Consider the following 17,964-nt stretch of genomic DNA (forward strand, 5'->3'; position numbering starts at 1 on the left):
GCGCAGCAGCGGCAGCTTCCCCTACTCTGCAAGCACCAGGGGCGGGGGGCTCAACCCTCGGCCCTTCCACTCCACCCTTCCCCCAAGCCCCCACCCTTAACCCACTTCTTCTCCTCCCCCCCCCCCCATCTCCCCTTTTACTCTGCACGCCGTGTCCTCGCTCCTCTCCCCTCCCTCCTGCCCGCGGCAATCAGGTGGCTTGCGGTGTTCAGGAGGGAGGTGCGAGGACACGGTGTGCAGGCGCCTCCTGACTCCTGAACGCCGCAAGCCAGCTGACTGCCGCGGGAAGGAGGTGGGGGGGGGGGGGGGAGGCGCTGATCCGCAGGGTCTGCCAGTCGGTGGGGGGGTGTAGGGGAGCTGATAGGGGGGCTACCAGCTATGGACAAAGCAGGCAACCAAACGACGTTATAGTGAAGCATTGCACAACTTTAAATGGAGCATGTTCTATCATTGAGCAGGGATGTAAGTTCGAAACAACGTTAAGCGAGAGGACGTTAAGTGGGGAGTTACTGTAGGTCATTCTGCCTCAAAACAAACACTCTTGTTCATTTAACAGGGTATGAAAGGCAATGGAAAATTTCTGTTGAACTTCTCAAAAATTTCAAATTTTTAGAGTATAATTTTATAGTGGTGAAAAATGTTTTTTTTAACACTGTAAAGCTATTTCATCATTTCCTTCTTGTTAGGTACTAAACATGTTTCTAGCAAAGTACATGGTAAATAAAGTACATAATGCATCATTCTTTTCTGAAGGTCTCAGTAGTAAAATGTATTTTTCTAAAATCTAAAGCTTCAGCTGTTTTGTGTGGATTTTTTCTAGTATTACAATGACTATGGAGATATTATCAAAGAAACAATGAGTAAAACAAGACAGATAGACAAAATTCAGTGTGCGAAGACGCTTATTCTTAGTTTACAGCAGGTAAGAATTATTCATTTTAAATGTTCATATATAAATGCAGAATAATAAAATATTCCTTGTTGGTTGTGGGTAACTTTTCATAGAAAATTGTGTGGAGGGGAGGGTTAGAAGGAGGTATTTAACTGTAAAGTAAGGCTCTATAATTATTTTTAAGGTGATTTAAAGAAAACGCTGCTTATTCTGCATTTGTCTTCAAGTATTATGTTAATGAAAGGTGGGGAAAAGATTGTAAAAATCTAATGAAGAGGGACTCTATCATAATATCTTCCAGTTCTAGAATAGTGAGTGGAGCCACATGTTCATTTTAATAATATGATAAATGCATTACAAACTTCCTTAATTACATGTTCTTGAGCAGATCAACAAGGAAAAATAGCTCCCACTTTTCCCCCCACTGTTTTCATTTTATCTAGTAATGAAAAAAATAAGGTAAGTCTATTACACATCAATGCTTGGCAAAGGCTTCATCCATCTCAGAAATTAAAATATCTTTCAAAACCCTAATTCAGCAATGACATAATTCAGGTGGACCCACATTGACGTTAGTGGGGTGCTGTGTGTTTGCAGGGGACCACCCACATGGATCTCATTTTAGGATTGTAGGCCTAGAACAGTGATTCTCAAACTTTTGTACTGATGACCCCTTTCACATAGCAAGCCTCTGAGTGCGACCTCTCCTCCCCCCCATATAAATTAAAAACACTTTTAAATATATTTAATACCATTATAAATGCTGGATACAAAGCGGGGTTTGGGGTGGAGGCTGACAGCTCGCAACCCCCCCATGTAATAACCTTGCGACCCTCTGAGGGGTCCCGGCCCCCAGTTTGAGAACCCCTGGCCTAGAAAGAAAAATGTTCAAGTAACTGCTAATTTCTCTTTATACAGTTTTTGACTCTATCCAACAGGCTTAAGTTAGTAATTTTTTGTGAAACCATAAAATGCTGCCATCTCATCAGCCTTCTCTACATGTATCCTATAGACAATCTAATGATTTAAAAAGGTATTAAACAGTATACTAATAACGGTCACATAATGCCAACTTGACAGGAGTTCCAAATACCAGTCTGGTTGGGAAAAAAATACAAAGGGACCCAGAGAATGTAAAAAATATATTAAACTTGGAAAAATGCTTACTAATGCATCTAGGAAACGACATTATAGGGGAGAACCCTTGGAAGCAGAAGAGCTGAAAAGAGATCATAGGACTGATCGGGTATGTTGACACAGGGATAAAAGACCTGCAGCCAGGGTGTGTTTGGCCCACGTCATCTGACTCAGGCTGCGAGGCTAAACGTCACTGTGTAGAGGTTCAGGCTGGAGCCGAAGCTCTGGGACCTTCTAGCCTCGCAGGGCCCAAGCCCGAACAGCTGCACAGTGATTTTTCAGATCCTGAGCCCAAGTCAGCTGACCTGAGTCAGCTGCAGGTTTTTTATCCCTGTGTAGACATACCCATAGTGTACAAGAAATAAGACATTTTGCCGTGTAATATAACTGCAAAAAACGCAATGAACTGCATAAATAGACACTTCATGGAACAAGCTGCTAGCAATCATTTTGTTCATGAATGCATGTAAATTGTATTTTGCTCCAGTACCTTGTTACAAAAAAGATACTGACAAATGGAAAGAAGTTTAATGAATAGCACCAAAGTGGGAAGCTAGAAGTATTGATTTAAGAGGAAAGATTAAAAGAGCTCCGTGTGTTCAGTTTTGCCAAATATTGGCGTAGGTCTACCAATAAATGAAGGATATAAACATGGGAGGGGCGGGGGGGATCTAGGCCCCATTGAAGTCAGTGAGAATTTTGCCATTGACGTCAGTGGGGCCAGAATTTCACCGTAGAGGTGGAGAGGAGAAACTTTCATTTAGGGTGGTACAAAGGATGAACTAGAAATTAATGGGTTGAGTAGGCACTCCACACTACAGTGATAGGAGTCACATGAGAACCTGTGTGGATACCTAAATATAAAATATTTAGGATGGGAATCTGGGGAATTGCCCTGAGAACAAGGTGTACTAAACTGTGCAGTTGTCTCATTCGGAATGTGCTGAAAGCCTCATATCCCGGGATATCTAAATCTAGACTAAACATATTAGAGAATATACTTTAAGGAATAATCCTGACTTGACAGGGAAATGTATTTGTAGACCTAGGTTTTCATAAATCACCAGTTTTCATTATTTTGTAATGAAACATTGCCTAATTATGCAAAATTTATTTTCTTACAATCACAAAAGTGAGAAATCTGGTTCTCAGTCTAGTTTTATACAATATTTGGTATATTTTAATCAGTAAATATCTTTCTTCCTCATTTCATGCAGCTTTTCAATGAGATGATACAAGAAAATGGTTATAATTTTGACAGATCATCACCGACATTTAGTGGTATTAAGGAACTTGCTCGACGTTTTGCTTTAACATTTGGACTTGATCAACTGAAAACAAGAGAAGCTATTGCCATGTTACACAAGTAATTATCTGATACGTTTATTTTTTTTTACTTCATTTCTGCAGACAAGAAATTTTGTCTCTGACATGACAAATATTTTGTTTTGGGAATTTACCAAAGTGATGTATTAATACAAAATGTTTTAATGCTAATTGAGGATCTTTTATTTTGCCAGTCAGGTAGAGGTGAAAAAAGTGATTTGCTATTGTAGTTTCACTTGATTCTAAGAACCATGTTTTCCATAGCTTTAAGTGGAGCCTGACTGTACTACACCAAAATAAAAACTGAAGCACTGAATAACTTTACTGTTCAGCCTCATTCTGGTTCTTCTTACACTACATGACATGCTAGCAAGTATCATGAAGAAGTGTTTTCAACCTCTTTATGTTGATAAAGAAGGCTGACCCAGTTGACTACTGGTAGTACTCTTCCTTGTCATGTTGGAGAACCAAATTCATTCCATGCACTAGAGAGGATCAAGAAAGGTTATGGAGACAGCAATTCCACCAGTTCACATAGGAGTAACACTGACAACTTTCAAGGGTGTCCTAGCCAATACCTCTGGAAGAATGGTGGTTTTGACCTTGATCTTGTTCTTCATGGATTTAATGCAGGGGGAAAGGAGTGAAATGACAGATTAGAACTCTCTCAGTGATTAGATACTTTGGTCATGTGGGTGGTGCTATAGAAAACTGTAAAATAGGTAATTCTTCTGAATCTTAATTTTTAACTTTTATTTTCAGAGATGGCATAGAGTTTGCTTTTAAAGAGCCTAATCCACAAGGTGAGAGCCATCCTCCTTTAAATTTGGCATTTCTTGATATTCTGAGTGAGTTCTCCTCCAAACTTCTCAGACAAGACAAAAGAACAGTGTAAGTATTCTCTGAAAGTTCTTAATATTATGAAATGTTAAATGATGAAAACATCATAGTTAAATTTGATAACATTTTATCTTTAATGCCGTCTATTAACTAGGCAAAAAATTGCTATCACTAATGTTGAGGTAAACTTCAGTAAGCTTTAGAATTAATAGAAAAGCAAGGGAAAGGCAAGCTATTAAAGCAGAGTCCCTGTTTTTTGTAATAAGTATATAGTAATATTAGTTAAAAACTAAGGAAGTATTAGCTGTTCTATAATTGTTAATAGATTACTTGGTGTCTCCTGTTCTCCTTTCAGCTATTGAAATCATAGCTTTTCATGGAAAGAATAAAGAGCATTAACAGTTTGAAAAGCTTGCACTTCTTCAAGTGGCTGTATATATTCCTAGTTATATAGGTAATAGGCTGCACTGGTTGGCTCATCTATGGAATCTTTCTGAGCAGTGCCTGTTAGAACACAGGTGCACCTCCTCATCTCAGCGTTCATGAACATTCTGAGAGTGGGGCTATATAAGGGGGCGCTGTGCCCTCTACCACCACAATTCCTTCCAGCTGCTAGTGCTAGATGGAAGTGAACTGTTCCGGTCCTTTGGATCCGATTTTTATTCCTACCGTAGTGTCTTGGATAGCCTGGTGGTGGTGGTTGTGTTTTTTTGTTTTGTTTTTTGGTTGTTAGTATAGTTAGTGTGTTAGTAATTTTTAGTTTTAGTTTTTAGGTTTGGTTCTGTAGGTTGGCAGATCCAAAGAAGAAGCCAGGTTCCAAGAGATGTGCTCTCTGTTCAGTCAATTTTCCGGCATTGGGATGATCAAGTGAGATGTGTTAAGTGCCTCAGTGAGAGTCACTCTCCCTCTGGGTGTTCCATCTGTTGGACCTTCACACCCAGAATGTGTAATGAGAGGTAAAACAGGCTGCTAGGTGCTCCTGCTTAAGAAAACTTACTGCTAGACCTTTGGGTTTTGAGAGATCTTCAGATCCAAATGCTAAGAGGTCTCTATCAGCTCCAACTGCATCAAGGTAGGGTGCCTAAGAAGTCCCAGGGATGTCTTTATTGGTTCTAGCTGACATGCCTAGTTAGTAAGATCCTCCTGTTAAAGCTGAGAGAATGTCAAAGGCACCATGTGTTCAGACTGAAGTTAAGGAAGTATGCTGTCAGTTCCAAAGAAAAAGGTGAAGGAGAAGACAGCCGCTGTCAGATAGGCAGTTGTCTTTATCAAACCTAGTATCAATGACTGATCCGAAGAGGACTGTTACAGTAGTAGTAGAAGTTTGTTTGGCATCTGATTGTTCATTGGATATGAGTGAGAGATCGTTTGAGGATAGGAAAAGGAAGACTTTGTCAGTTCCAAGGTCTAAATCCCCTACTGATGATAAGAGAGGAAGGATGGAAGATGCTCTTTCTCTGGACCATCTCTGCCTCCTCCTCCTAAATCTCCTACAGGATCACCAGACAGACCTTTCTCACAGTTCATGTTTCTTCATCCTCTGGGCTGTTTTCTCCAGTGAGATCCATAGTATATCTGAGGACAGATCCACAATTAAAGAGGATCAAGAAAGAGTCAAAAGATCTGAGCCCTCCACATTTATGCCCCCCAACTCTTGGTTTTCTCAGCCCTTTGGACATTTTGTACCTCTATTTTGGATAGTCTCTTGCAACCTACTAAAGCAATTTGTGTTACCCCTGCTTCCTGTCAGCCCATTTCTAAGAAGTCAGATGAACTGTATCAAATCCCATGTGAGGAGTTTTTGTGTTTTTCATATTTTTCCCTTGCCACATTGTTTGGTGGTTGCAGTAGCGAGTAATATATTTAGGTCTGGTCAAGCTCATTCAACCCCCACAGATAAAGAGGGAAGAAGTTGGATGCCCTGAAAAGAATTTTTTTCTTAATCTCTAGGTATTAGAGTATCTAATTACCTAGTGGCAATGTCCCACTATATAAATTCTATCTGTAGGAGAAAATGGCTATCTTTGTGCAAGCGTTATCAGACGAACACAGAAGATTGGCCAGTGCTATCTTGGGAGAGGGACATAATGTGACAAAGCATGTTCTCAGGGCTTCTTTTGATATTTTTGATTCTTCGGCCAGAGTCTTAGTATCTGCTGTTACTTTGAGAAGACATCCCTGGTCTGTTGATGACCCTGGACACTAGGTTTAAGATTTGGGATCTCACCTTTGAGAGTGATTCTCTTTTCAGTAACAAGGAGGACGAGCTTTTGGAAAAGTTAAGACTAAATCTACTCATTTGCTTGGTTTGTTTTCCACCGCTAGAAGGAGACCACCTAACCCTTTTTGTTACTAGATACAGTTTTATCCTCAATCTTCATTGTATCTTTCAACTCAAAGACAGCAACAACACCAGCAGACAGCTTCTTCCTTGCAGTTTCAACAAAAGAGGAAGTCATTCAGGTCCAGGTCCAAGTCTTCGTCAAAGTAAAATGGAATACCAAAGATTCCATTTTGCAGATTATATAAGCATTTAAGACATGAATAAATGAAGTATTCTTACTTGTAACTTGAGTTCTTTGAGGTGACTCTGTATATTCACACTTCCCACCCACCCTCCCCTCCTTTTCAGAGTCCTATCTTTGTTTCTTTGGGTCATCACTAGAAGGAATTGAGATGGTAGAAGGCGCAGCACCCACTTACATAGCTTCTCACCCTCAGAATGTTTGTGAACACGGATGGGAGGGGTAATAGAGCACACATGCACCCGCTAATAGGCACTGCTTAGAGATTAAGTTGCACCGGTTGGCACATTATCCATAAGTGTGACTATGTCAAGTTACAAGTAACCTTTATTTGTTCATGTACTAAATGTGTATATAATCTCTAAAATGGAATTTTTGATATGCCATGAGTAATTAGACTGGAGCAAACAGTATGATCACAACAAGGCAAACTATTTGTTTCAGTTGTTTTCACGCTAAGGTGGATGAACAAGTCTAGCCATCTTGTTGAGTTTGCTGTTGGCAAGACTTTTTTGTTAATTAGATTATAAAAGTATTTGAAATTAGGAATGAAGATGACATTATGATGCAAGTTTTTGAGTAATCAAATTTACATTTCTTAAAATATAGGAATGTCTTAATATATTCTGCACATTTATAATCATTATTTCTTTTAAAGGTATGTTTACTTGGAGAAGTTCATGACCTTTCAGATGTCTCTACGAAGAGAAGATGTGTGGCTTCCTCTCATGTCTTATAGGAACTCCTTACTAGCTGGAGGTGATGATGATACTATGTCAGTCATTAGCGGAATCAGCAGTCGAGGTTCTACAGTAAGGAATAAGAAAACAAAACCAGCCACAGGGAAGCGGAAAATACCTGAAGGTGTGAATTTTTTCTTACTACGAAATATATTGACGTTTTCAGAAGTTAATGAAGCCAACCTCATTTACACAAGCTGGGGATCTGACCTTGAGTTTTCACATTTGTCAGATTGATAAGAGTATCTCTGTCCTTTAATGTATCTTTACAACCTAATTTTCTGTATATATATTTCTTGCAATGCTACCCTGAATAGGAAGTCTGAATGATAAGACATGGGCACACAGATCAAGTGAAGGAAAAAACAATGTGCTTTTAGTGGTAAGGTATTTAAAATAATTTATGCAATGGTCAGTTGTGCCAAGGCATTCTTGAGTACATTTTACTCTGCAGATTCTTAAAAGTTATTATTGATCCCTAATGGACACCTTGAAAAATATATCACTCTATATTTGTCATATTTAAATAATTTGATTTTAAATTGGTGTGAAAAGTATATGCTGATATTGTTCTTCACTTTCAGCTGAAGAAAGCAGTAGTAGTGACAGCATGTGGTTGAACAGGGAGCAGACAATGCACACACCAGTCATGATGCAAACGCCACAACTCACTTCCACAATCATGAGGGAGCCTAAGCGGTTGCGACCTGAAGAAAGTTACATGGGTGTATATCCAATGCAGCCTGAACACCATCAAGCTCCACTTGATTACAAGTATGTAGAAACAACTAACACATACATTGTATTACTGTTCAAATATGAAACCAGTTCACATTTAAAGGAGAATAATTTTTTTTAAGCACGCAAGTAACGTGGATGTTGGCTCAAAGACAACAAGAAGAAGCAGCTAGGCAACAGCAAGAAAGGGCAGCGATGAACTATGTCAAACTGAGAACTAACTTGCAGCATGCCATGTGAGTAAGACTGAGTAAAAAGATTATAATTTTTTTCAATTTTCTTGTGCGTGGCTTCATAGACTATATATACTTGTATAGTCCCCTGTTACACTTTTTGAATTTTACTATTTTTGAGTTGCTTTGATATCTTGGCAATTGGCATCTTAGAAATGCCTAGAGATGGAAGCAATGGCAAAATAGAAATGAAGCTAAGATAAAATTAACTTAGCTTATATGACTAAGCAATTTAAGCTTTTTCATTTCTTACTATTTTTATTTTTTCTCATAGATTCCAAAGATTTAAAGTAATACCGTGTCTTTTAGCATGACATGAGTTTGATACAAATATGAACTTGAATCTGATGCTAAATTAACTGTTATCTGTGGCAAATTTTGGTATACTGTATTGAATTGTACTGGAGAATACTCTTCGAATGCAATATCTTTTTGAGTAAAAAGATTATTAAAACAAGAGCTTTATATGTGTAGAAGAAAAAGTCTTGATTCCAAGATCATGTTTAATTTTTGTGACTGTTGAAAAACAAACACTTGAAGTTCAGAGAAGTTGTTTAGTCCAAGAAGTCCAGTGGTATGTACTTATGATTATCCAAACTTACTTACACAGATCTAAAAAGGTAGACCTGTAAAACATTGCCTAGTTGCTCCAAATGACAAAACTAACAATGGAATTTAACACATTATAAATTAATAAACAGTGTCTCCCACGTTAGGCATGCCCACAACCAATCTGGTTGTCACTCAGTGAGTTTACACTGAGTGACACAACGGAGTGTCACAACAACTATTATCCTGGTCAAGATAATTGCTAGAGCTAGCTCTTATGGGGATGGTTTAAGACAAGTTACAGGGAATTTCAGATTTTTAACGATTGCATGATTTTGCAAAATAAAAACATATTTTTTAATTTTTTTAAACTAAGACTGTTAAAAATTTATCTCATTTTTGTTAGGCAGGGAGGGAAAACACACAATACCCCACACTCATATAGGCTGTTGTCAGTGATGGGTGTAATGTCCGCATCATTCTGCGGCGCCAATGCTGCTTTCTTGGGCCGATGATTTGTAATGGATTGGGAGAGTGGGCAGGAGTTTTTGTAAGGGTAGGTTCAAGAATTGCCTGTAGAGATCCATGTTTTTGGGAAGCACCTTCACATACATATTGTTACCAGAACATGCTAGAAAGTTTTGGCCTTTGGGACCATGCTCTCTCATGGCTCTGAACATTTTAGACCCAAGCATATAAAAGGATCCATGGCTTTGACCCACCTCTAAGTTCCTTCCAGCTACCAGGCTGTCTAGTTGAACCAAGATTGATTCCTTCGTTGAGTGATGTCCCTATGGGTGCTCCACTGTAGGTGCAGCAGCGCTCCCTGCTCCTGGGATCAGTGATCTTCATTAGCAGTGCCCGTTGGACCACACATGCACACCTCCCTGTCTTGCATGGCGCGTGTAGCATGTGTATATATAGCTCTGTGCAGTCCATCTACCTCTCAGTTCCTTCTCAAGTGCCTTTGGTATGGGACGGAATCCAGACCACAGCGTTTCCATCCTTTGAGCTGTTAGATAGTGCCTTACCTGTTAGTTTAGTGTAGTTTAGTAGTTATTTCTTTTCTTTATCATTTTTCCTTCCTCTTACCCTTCCCGTTAATTTGTAATTTAGGATTTCATTTTCCCGCTTCCCGCCAGGGAAGCTTTCTTCCTCATCCTTATACCCGGATCTCCTAGATTTAAGAGGTATGTTTCCTGCTGGCAGGCATTCCCGGTAAGCAACAGTCACCCACAGTACATCCACTGCCTGGGTGAGGGACATATCCCACAGAAGTGTACCCATTGCCACAGCCTGACTGTCCGGGCCAGAAAAGACCGAGACATTTGGCTATGACTTCTCATGGAGCATCGGACCATGGTCTGGACACTTCCCTTATGTGGCTCTCTCACACTGCTAGGTCATCCACCAACCCTCATTCGCCACATCCTTCTAAGAAGAAATCTTTTCTTCGAGTGCTTGCTCATGTCCATTCCATGCTGGGTATGTGCTTACTACGTGTACTGTTGCCGGAGATTTTTCTCTTAGCGGTATCCGTTGGGTCAGCTCTAGCACCCTCTGGAGCCATGCGTGTGTGTATTGGTATAAGGGGTGCTGACAGCCCCGCACTCTCTCAATTCCTTCTTACCTCCTTGCTTTGGCTAGTCTCTTCCTAGTGGTTTTGGACTTTTTCTCCGTTCGTAGTATTAATAGTTCAGCGTATATAGTTTTTGAAAGTGATAGTTATATAGTTAGTGTATGTAGGTCTTATCAAAGGATTTTTTGTCCCAGGGACTGGGCATGCCCCAGATTTCCAGTCTTGTGCCTCTCGTGGCAAACCTATGCCCGTGAGTGACCTGCACTCGAGTTGCTTAAAGTGCTTGGGGGAAACTCACATTAAGAACAAGTGTAAAATCTGTTGAGACTTCAGACCCCACACTAAGAAGGACCGGGACATCAGACTAAAGGCTATCCTCAGAGGCCACCCTCAAGCCTGTCTCAGAGCCGAGCGAGTCCAATTTGGCAGTGAGTATTTCGGCGTTGGTGCAAAGTGCTCCCTCAGCACCAAGCGCTTCCCAGTACTGTTCTTCATCCCTGGTACCATGGAAGAAGCACAAAAAGCAGCGCACTGAGAGAGGGCGCTCGCAGGTGCAGAAGAGGAACAAGCAGGGAGACGGAGTGAGACCTGCACTGGGCCGCTCTTCTACCCCTGGACATGCGTCGGCACCATTGACTCCATCAAGAGAGTTGAGTCTGGTGTGGGACCCTCCTCTGATACCAGGGAGCCACGATACCCACTGGGGAACCTACTATCTGTTGCTTCCAGAACCAGAAGGGAACAGGGTTCATCAGGCACCTTTCCGACACCAGGTCCTCCGGCACCACCCAGGGGCAAGCCCTACCTGATCCTGGCATTCCAGCAGCCATGTTTTATATCAACAAGGAGGGGCCAATCATCCACCTTGGGTCAGGAGGCCGTCACTCTATGGGACTTTTGTGCAAGACACTCCATCTCGAGGCGTCTCACACCCCGGGAGCCCAGACCGTATTGGCAGATCACCTCAGCAGGTCCTTCTCCTCTCACCACAAGTGGTCCCTTCACCTGGAAGTCATCTGTGTTATCTTCCAGAGGTGGGATCCTCCTCAGGAGTACCTGTTCGTCACCAATCAGAACAGGAAATGCCATCAGTTCTATTCACTGTGTGGGTACAGCACAGGCTCCCTCTCCGATGCCTTTGTGCTCTCATGGGAAAACCATCTGCCGTACCCCTTTCCACTGATCCCCTTGCTGTTCACAATGTTCTCTAAAAATCAAATGGGATAAGGCAAGGGTTATCCTAATAGCACCAGTGTGGCCATGCCAGCATTGGTTCAGCACATTCTGGACCTCTCGGTGGCAGCTCCACTCTCGCTTCCACTCCACCCGGACTTGATTTCATTACTCATGTCCATTCCATGACCCACCCGCCAATCCCTTTGTCAGAGTTAACCATCACAAAGGAACTGAGAGGGTGCGGTGCCAGTGGTGCGCCCCCCCCCCCCCCCCCTTATACTAGCACATACCTGTGCATGGCTCCAGAGGGTGCTAGAACCAGCTCAAAATATAACCAGGGAAATATCTCCAGCAACCGTGCGTGCAGCACACACACACCTAGCACGGAATGGACATGAGCAACACATCTCGAAGAACAAAGGTTAGTAACTGTTTTTTTCCCATGCTGATGGGAGGAAACTAACTACCTCATCATCCTCTTGACAAACCGCCCACCAGAGCACCATCCCCTACAAAGTCAGTAGCTTTGACATCTTTGGGGATGAGACATAGCTCCAGGGACCATCTGAGTACCTCTGGTACCACAGCTAAAGAGCCAAAACGGGCGGATCTGCAGTCGACAGCACCGTCTCTGGGCACCGAGGACCCTGGCACGAGATCTTCAAAAACGGACACCCCAACCAAATCAACTTCAGGCTCCATGGCACTGATGAAACCACCGGCAACTCTGTTGGTGTCGACAGTACGTTCAGCACTGACCAAGCTCTGCACCTGTGCGCTCTCTGGCACCAATGACACCTCGGCACCATGCAAGACCTCGACTCCATCTGCTGGCTGCCCAAGCGAATGCACCTCTCCCTCTATACTGATGCATCCGCCGGTGCCAATGGTGCTCCTCCCTCCTCCCCAGGAGTTCAGATACCCTAAGGACCTGCTCATATCTGACCTGCCTGAGTCACCATTACTTAGACATGAGCTCCTTCTGCCTCCATCCTTTTATCCGGAGTCACAGCACTACTTCTTTTCTCCTCTGAGGATGGTACTGCTCTTCCATGACGAGGAAGAGGAGAACTACCCCTTACCCTTACATTCAGGACAGGCACAAAACTCATTAGCTACACATCCTTATTATCTGCGACTTCCAACCAACCCCACATGCCATTCCCTACACATTGGCCATACTGTGATCCGTGGGCCATGTACAGGTCACAGTTTGGGAATCCTCCCGTAGAGTAAAGCTGGAGGCATACACATTCACCATCACCATCCGTCTCTCGACCACCAGAGACCAAGACACCCCAACAGCAGACGTGGAAGAAAAACAGGAGGAGGAGGTTACACTAACACTCCTTTTCTTCCCCCGATGAGGCTATCATACTTCCCACCCCCTACATCAACAGATGACTTTAAACACTTTCAGGAGCTGTTTTGCAAGATAGCAGACTCCCTCCAGGTTCCTTTGGAGGAAGTGAAAGAACAGCAGCACAAACTGCTCGACATCCTGCATGCATCTTCATCGTCCAAAATAGCCCTACCTGTCAATGAGGCCCTTCTCGATCTGGCCAAGGTGCTCTGGCAGACCCCAGCATTCATGCCACCGACCTACAAGCGGGCAAACAAGAAATATTATGTCCCCACTAAAGACATGGAATTCCTTTTTTCTCACGCCACTCTAAATAACCTAATTGTCAATGCTGTGCGCAAAAAGGGACACAAATACCAATTTAAATCCACCCCTTATGACTGGGATTGGAAGCGACTGTACTAGGGCTGTTGATTTAATCGCAGTTAACTCACGCGATTAACAAAAAAAAATATTAATCGTGATCAATCGCAGTTTTAATCGCACTGTTAATAGAATATCCATTGAAATGTATTAAATATTTTTGGATCTTTTTCTACAGTTTCAAATATATTGATTTCAATTACAACACAGTATACCAAGTAGACAGTGCTCACTTTATATTGTTACTTTTTATTACAAATATTTGCACTATAAAAATGGCAAACCAAAGTAAGGTTTTTTGTGTTTTTTTGTGTTTTTTTGTGTTTTTTTTTTTTCAATTCACCTCATACAAGTTCTGTAATGCAGTCTCTTTATGGTGAAAGTGCAACTTAAAAATGTAGATTTTTTTTGTTACATAACTGCACTCAAAAACAAAACAATGGAAAACTTTTGAGCCTACGACAAACAAGTTTGTTTACGTTTACAGGAGATAATGCTGTCCGCTTCTTATTTACAGTGTCACCTGAAAGTGAGAACAGGTGTTCATATGTCACTTTTGTAGCCGGCATTGCAAGGTATTTACGTGCCATATATGCTAAACATTTGTATGTCCCTTCATGCTTCGGCTAGAGGACATGATTCCATGATGATAGTTAAAAAAATGAGTTAATTAAATTTGTGGCTGAACTCCTTGGGGAAGAATTGTACGTCTCCTGCTCTGTTTTACCTGCATTCTACCATATATTTCATGTTATAGCAGTCTTGGATGATGACCCAGCGGATGTTGTTCTTTTAAGAACACTTTCACTGCAAATTTGACAAAATGCAAAGAAGATACCAATGTGAGGTTTAAGAATTTGAAGTGCCTTCCAAAATCTGAGAGGGACAAGGTGCAGAGATGCTTTCAGAAGTCTTATAAGAGCAACACTATGATGCGTAAACTACAGAAGGGGGGAGGGATAGCTCAGTGGTTTGAGCATTGGCCTGTTAAACCCAGGTTTGTGAGTTCAATCCTTGAGGGGGCCATTTGGGGATTTAGTTGGGGATTGTTCCTGCTTTGAGCAGGGGGTTGGACTAGATGACCTCCTGAGGTCCCTTCCAACCCTGATATTCTGTTATTTAAAAAAAAAAAAAAGAACTTGAACCACCAATGGCATCAGATGATGAAAATGAACATGCATCAGTCGGCACTGCTTTGGATGGTTATCAAGCATGGACACGTCCTTTAGAATGGTGGTTGAAGCATGAAGGGACATATGAATCTTTAGTGCATCTGGTACATAAATATTTTTTGCTCTCTGGCTACAACAGTGCCACGCGAACGCCTGTTCTCACTTTCAGGTGATATTGTAAACAAGAAGTGGGCAGCATTATCTCCTGCAAATGTAAACAAACTTGTTTGTCTGAGCAGTTGGCTGAACAAGAAGTAGGACTGAGTGGACTTGTAGGCTCTAAAGTTTTCCATTGTTTTATTTTTGAATGCAGGGGTTTTTTGTACATAATTCTACATGTGTAAGTTCAACTTTGATGATAAAGAGATTGCACTACAGTACTTGTATTAGGTGAATTGAAAAATACTATTACATTTGTTTTTTACAGTGCATCTCAAGTAGACTTTCCCTTGGAGAAGGTGGTTCTGTTCTTTTATCTGGTAAAGTAAAACAAGTCGGGTTTCATTAAGATCTCGGATCCAAATGAAAAAGTCCAGTCAATTTAAGCACCTCAGACTGTGAAAAGAGTAACAACCATCATTCTTTTGAGTCACATAAATTGGCCATGAGTCTGATATTTTCTGAGATCTGTTATGTCCGCACACCAATAGTGCTGAGGAACATGATGGTGTACAGCAAATCTTGTTGTTCTTCCCAGTCTCCTCTCTTCATATGAAATAAAAAGAGCTTTTTTCATGGGCTGGGCCTGGTTTTATGTCGTTCAGGTTCAGCGACAGATAACCAAACTCTCACTTTCTTTCTTTAGTTCCATCACTCTTCATTACAATTGTAATTCATATCCAGGATTTTCTAATATGTTTTTATTTTTTATTTTGAGTAGCTCAGATCAGTGCTAAATAAATCTTTTTCTTCTAATTTCTTCAGTCGGCGTGGTACAAGCCTGATGGAAGATGATGAGGAGCCGATTGTTGAAGATGTGATGATGTCATCAGAAGGGCGAATTGAAGACCTAAATGAAGGCATGGATTTTGATACCATGGACATAGACTTGGTAAGAAAATTTAATGATTTTTTTTTTTAATTTAAGCCTGCTATTATTTCAGTATTAGCTAAAACCAGTGATTCTTCTTAAATAAACTTATTTTCTTTGCATCACAGAACAATTAGTGGTCATGGTCAATGAAGGTGGTTTTAACAGTTTTGGCAGGGTTTTTTTAATGTAAAGATATTGGCAGCACAGTTCCATTTTTTATTATTCAAAGTTCCTCTTCACTTTGCGGTTCCTGTGGGTATTCAGTATGGCGTGCACATACATTCCTAGTGGCCGGGATCAGAAACTCTTCAATGGCAGTGTCTATTGGTCTGCCCCTACACCTTTTCATGCTCTCAACTGAGGGCATTAAGGGGAAAATAGTCTGATTGCCTCTCCAGTTACAGTCTGGGACAGAATTTTCCAATGTCTGTTTCTCCTCTTTAGTGTTCTGCTTCATCATAACCTGTAAATATAAATAGTGGTTAAACTTTTGGATATTGAGTTGGGGATAATGTGGGTCCCCTTCACCCCCCACCCCCGCAGTTCCCTCACTGTTTCAGGCACCTATTATGTCCAAAGTTCCAGGCTTCAAGCCTTGAGTGGAATGTCCCTGGAATATCCAGGTGAGTAACCTGCACAAGACCATCAGTATTGCCTTGGAGAAGCAAACATTCCTTCGAAATGTGGCATCTTCTGTGCTTTCCTTCCATATACCAGACAATCTCATGAGTTCAGGTTCTGGAGGTACCCTATAGAGATCTCCATGAGGCCCTGCCTGAGCCCTCCCTCCCCACATCAACCCATCTGGAGCCTCTGGGCAGCCCTCCGCACCCGCTCTCAATGGATTGGAGTCCTTCAGCAAGCATAAGGACTCCATGCAGTGGAAGCATGAGGAAGATAAGGGCAAAATCCCTGCAAGAAGAGGTGCATATTTCTTAAATCCTCTAAAAAGAGGTCTTCCTTGACTCTTCCTCCCGCACCATCCACCTGAACCAGAGGCTCCACTGGAATAGTCGATGGAGGAGGAATAGCTACTAGCATCAGCTCCACCAGCAGTGCTTTCTTTGTCCTCTCCAGATGAGGCAGTGTTGCTAGCGTCTCTATCACCAATGGACAACTTTAAGCGGTACCAGGACCATCTCAGGAGAATCAGACTCTTGTCAGGTTCTGCTTGAGGAGGTCCAAGATCTGACCCAGGAGTTCCTAAGACATTTTCCAGGCTGTGACTCTCTCCAGAGTGGTTTGGCACACACCTGCCAGATGTGACCCAACCCCAAAGAGGGTTGAGAAACAATTTTGTTTGTTTTCCCACAAGGCAGCAGAATATTTGTTTTCTCAGCTTAATCCAAACTCCTTGGTGGTTCAGGCTGTCACAGAGAAAAGCCGGCTACACCAGCCCAATCCACTCCCCTGGACAAAGATGCAAAGCAGCTGGATCTCTTCAGAAGGAAGATTTTTCTCATTGGACAATTTAGCATTCCAAATAGCAAATTACCACATGTTCATGTCTAGATATGACTTCTTGAATTAAAACAAGCTATTTGACTTTGCGAACAAACTGCCTCCGGAATGCAGGCCTCACTTCCAGGCCAAGCTGGATGATGGAGTCCCTTGATACACTGGACACAGCATCACATTCCTTTGCTATTTTAGTAGTCATGAGAAGGGGTTCATGGCTTCAGGGTTCCCAGAGCAGTCTATACTACCACTGAGGACCTTCCCTTTGAGGTTAGCACTCTCTTTAGCCATATATAACAATATTTTCAGTACACAGTGCTCCCCGTTGGCCTCTCAGTAGCCCTGAGGGTCTCTACAAAATGCTTGCAGTGGTGGCTATTTACCTTCACAGGCAAGGCAGACCAATATTTTCCTATCTGAATGATTGGCTGTTCATAGTCAGCCATGCCAGGAAGTACTCAGCAACCGCCGCTGCACTTCAAATTGTTCCTTAGGACTCCAAGTAAATTTAATATCCACACAAACCATACAATTCATCAGGGCAGACCTGAACTCAGTCACAGGGAGCACCTATTTACTTCAGGACTGATTCCTTGCCAGGAGGAATCTCATCGGCTGCCTCATCTCAGCCCTCAGATTATAGTCTGATTCTGCTTAGTCCTGTTAGGCCACAAGGCAGCGTGCGTCTATGTCATCCCATGCAAATGGCTGCACTAATGACACCTTCAAATCTGGCTACAGACAGTCTATGCCCAGAACAGTGATCCTTTGGACAAGAAAGTCTCTTTTCCACAGGACATGTTGACATTGCTCACTTGGTGGGAAAACTGTGTGCGTCTT

General features: G+C 42.0%; 1 protein-coding gene across 1 annotated transcript in view; it reads left to right on the plus strand.

The window, feature by feature from the left end:
- The window catches only part of STAG2 (STAG2 cohesin complex component), a 178,293-nt gene that overhangs the window by 151,964 nt on the left and 8,365 nt on the right, over nucleotides 1-17,964 (plus strand). Inside the window, exons 26-32 of the mRNA XM_065411203.1 lie at nucleotides 821-922; nucleotides 3,247-3,395; nucleotides 4,118-4,246; nucleotides 7,379-7,584; nucleotides 8,045-8,234; nucleotides 8,321-8,434; nucleotides 15,558-15,684. Coding sequence (XP_065267275.1) covers nucleotides 821-922; nucleotides 3,247-3,395; nucleotides 4,118-4,246; nucleotides 7,379-7,584; nucleotides 8,045-8,234; nucleotides 8,321-8,434; nucleotides 15,558-15,684 — 1,017 coding nt within the window. The remainder of the gene's footprint in view (nucleotides 1-820; nucleotides 923-3,246; nucleotides 3,396-4,117; nucleotides 4,247-7,378; nucleotides 7,585-8,044; nucleotides 8,235-8,320; nucleotides 8,435-15,557; nucleotides 15,685-17,964) is intronic.

The sequence above is a fragment of the Emys orbicularis genome, chromosome 9 (genome assembly GCF_028017835.1).
Source record: "Emys orbicularis isolate rEmyOrb1 chromosome 9, rEmyOrb1.hap1, whole genome shotgun sequence".
Taxonomy (NCBI): Eukaryota; Metazoa; Chordata; order Testudines; family Emydidae; genus Emys; species Emys orbicularis.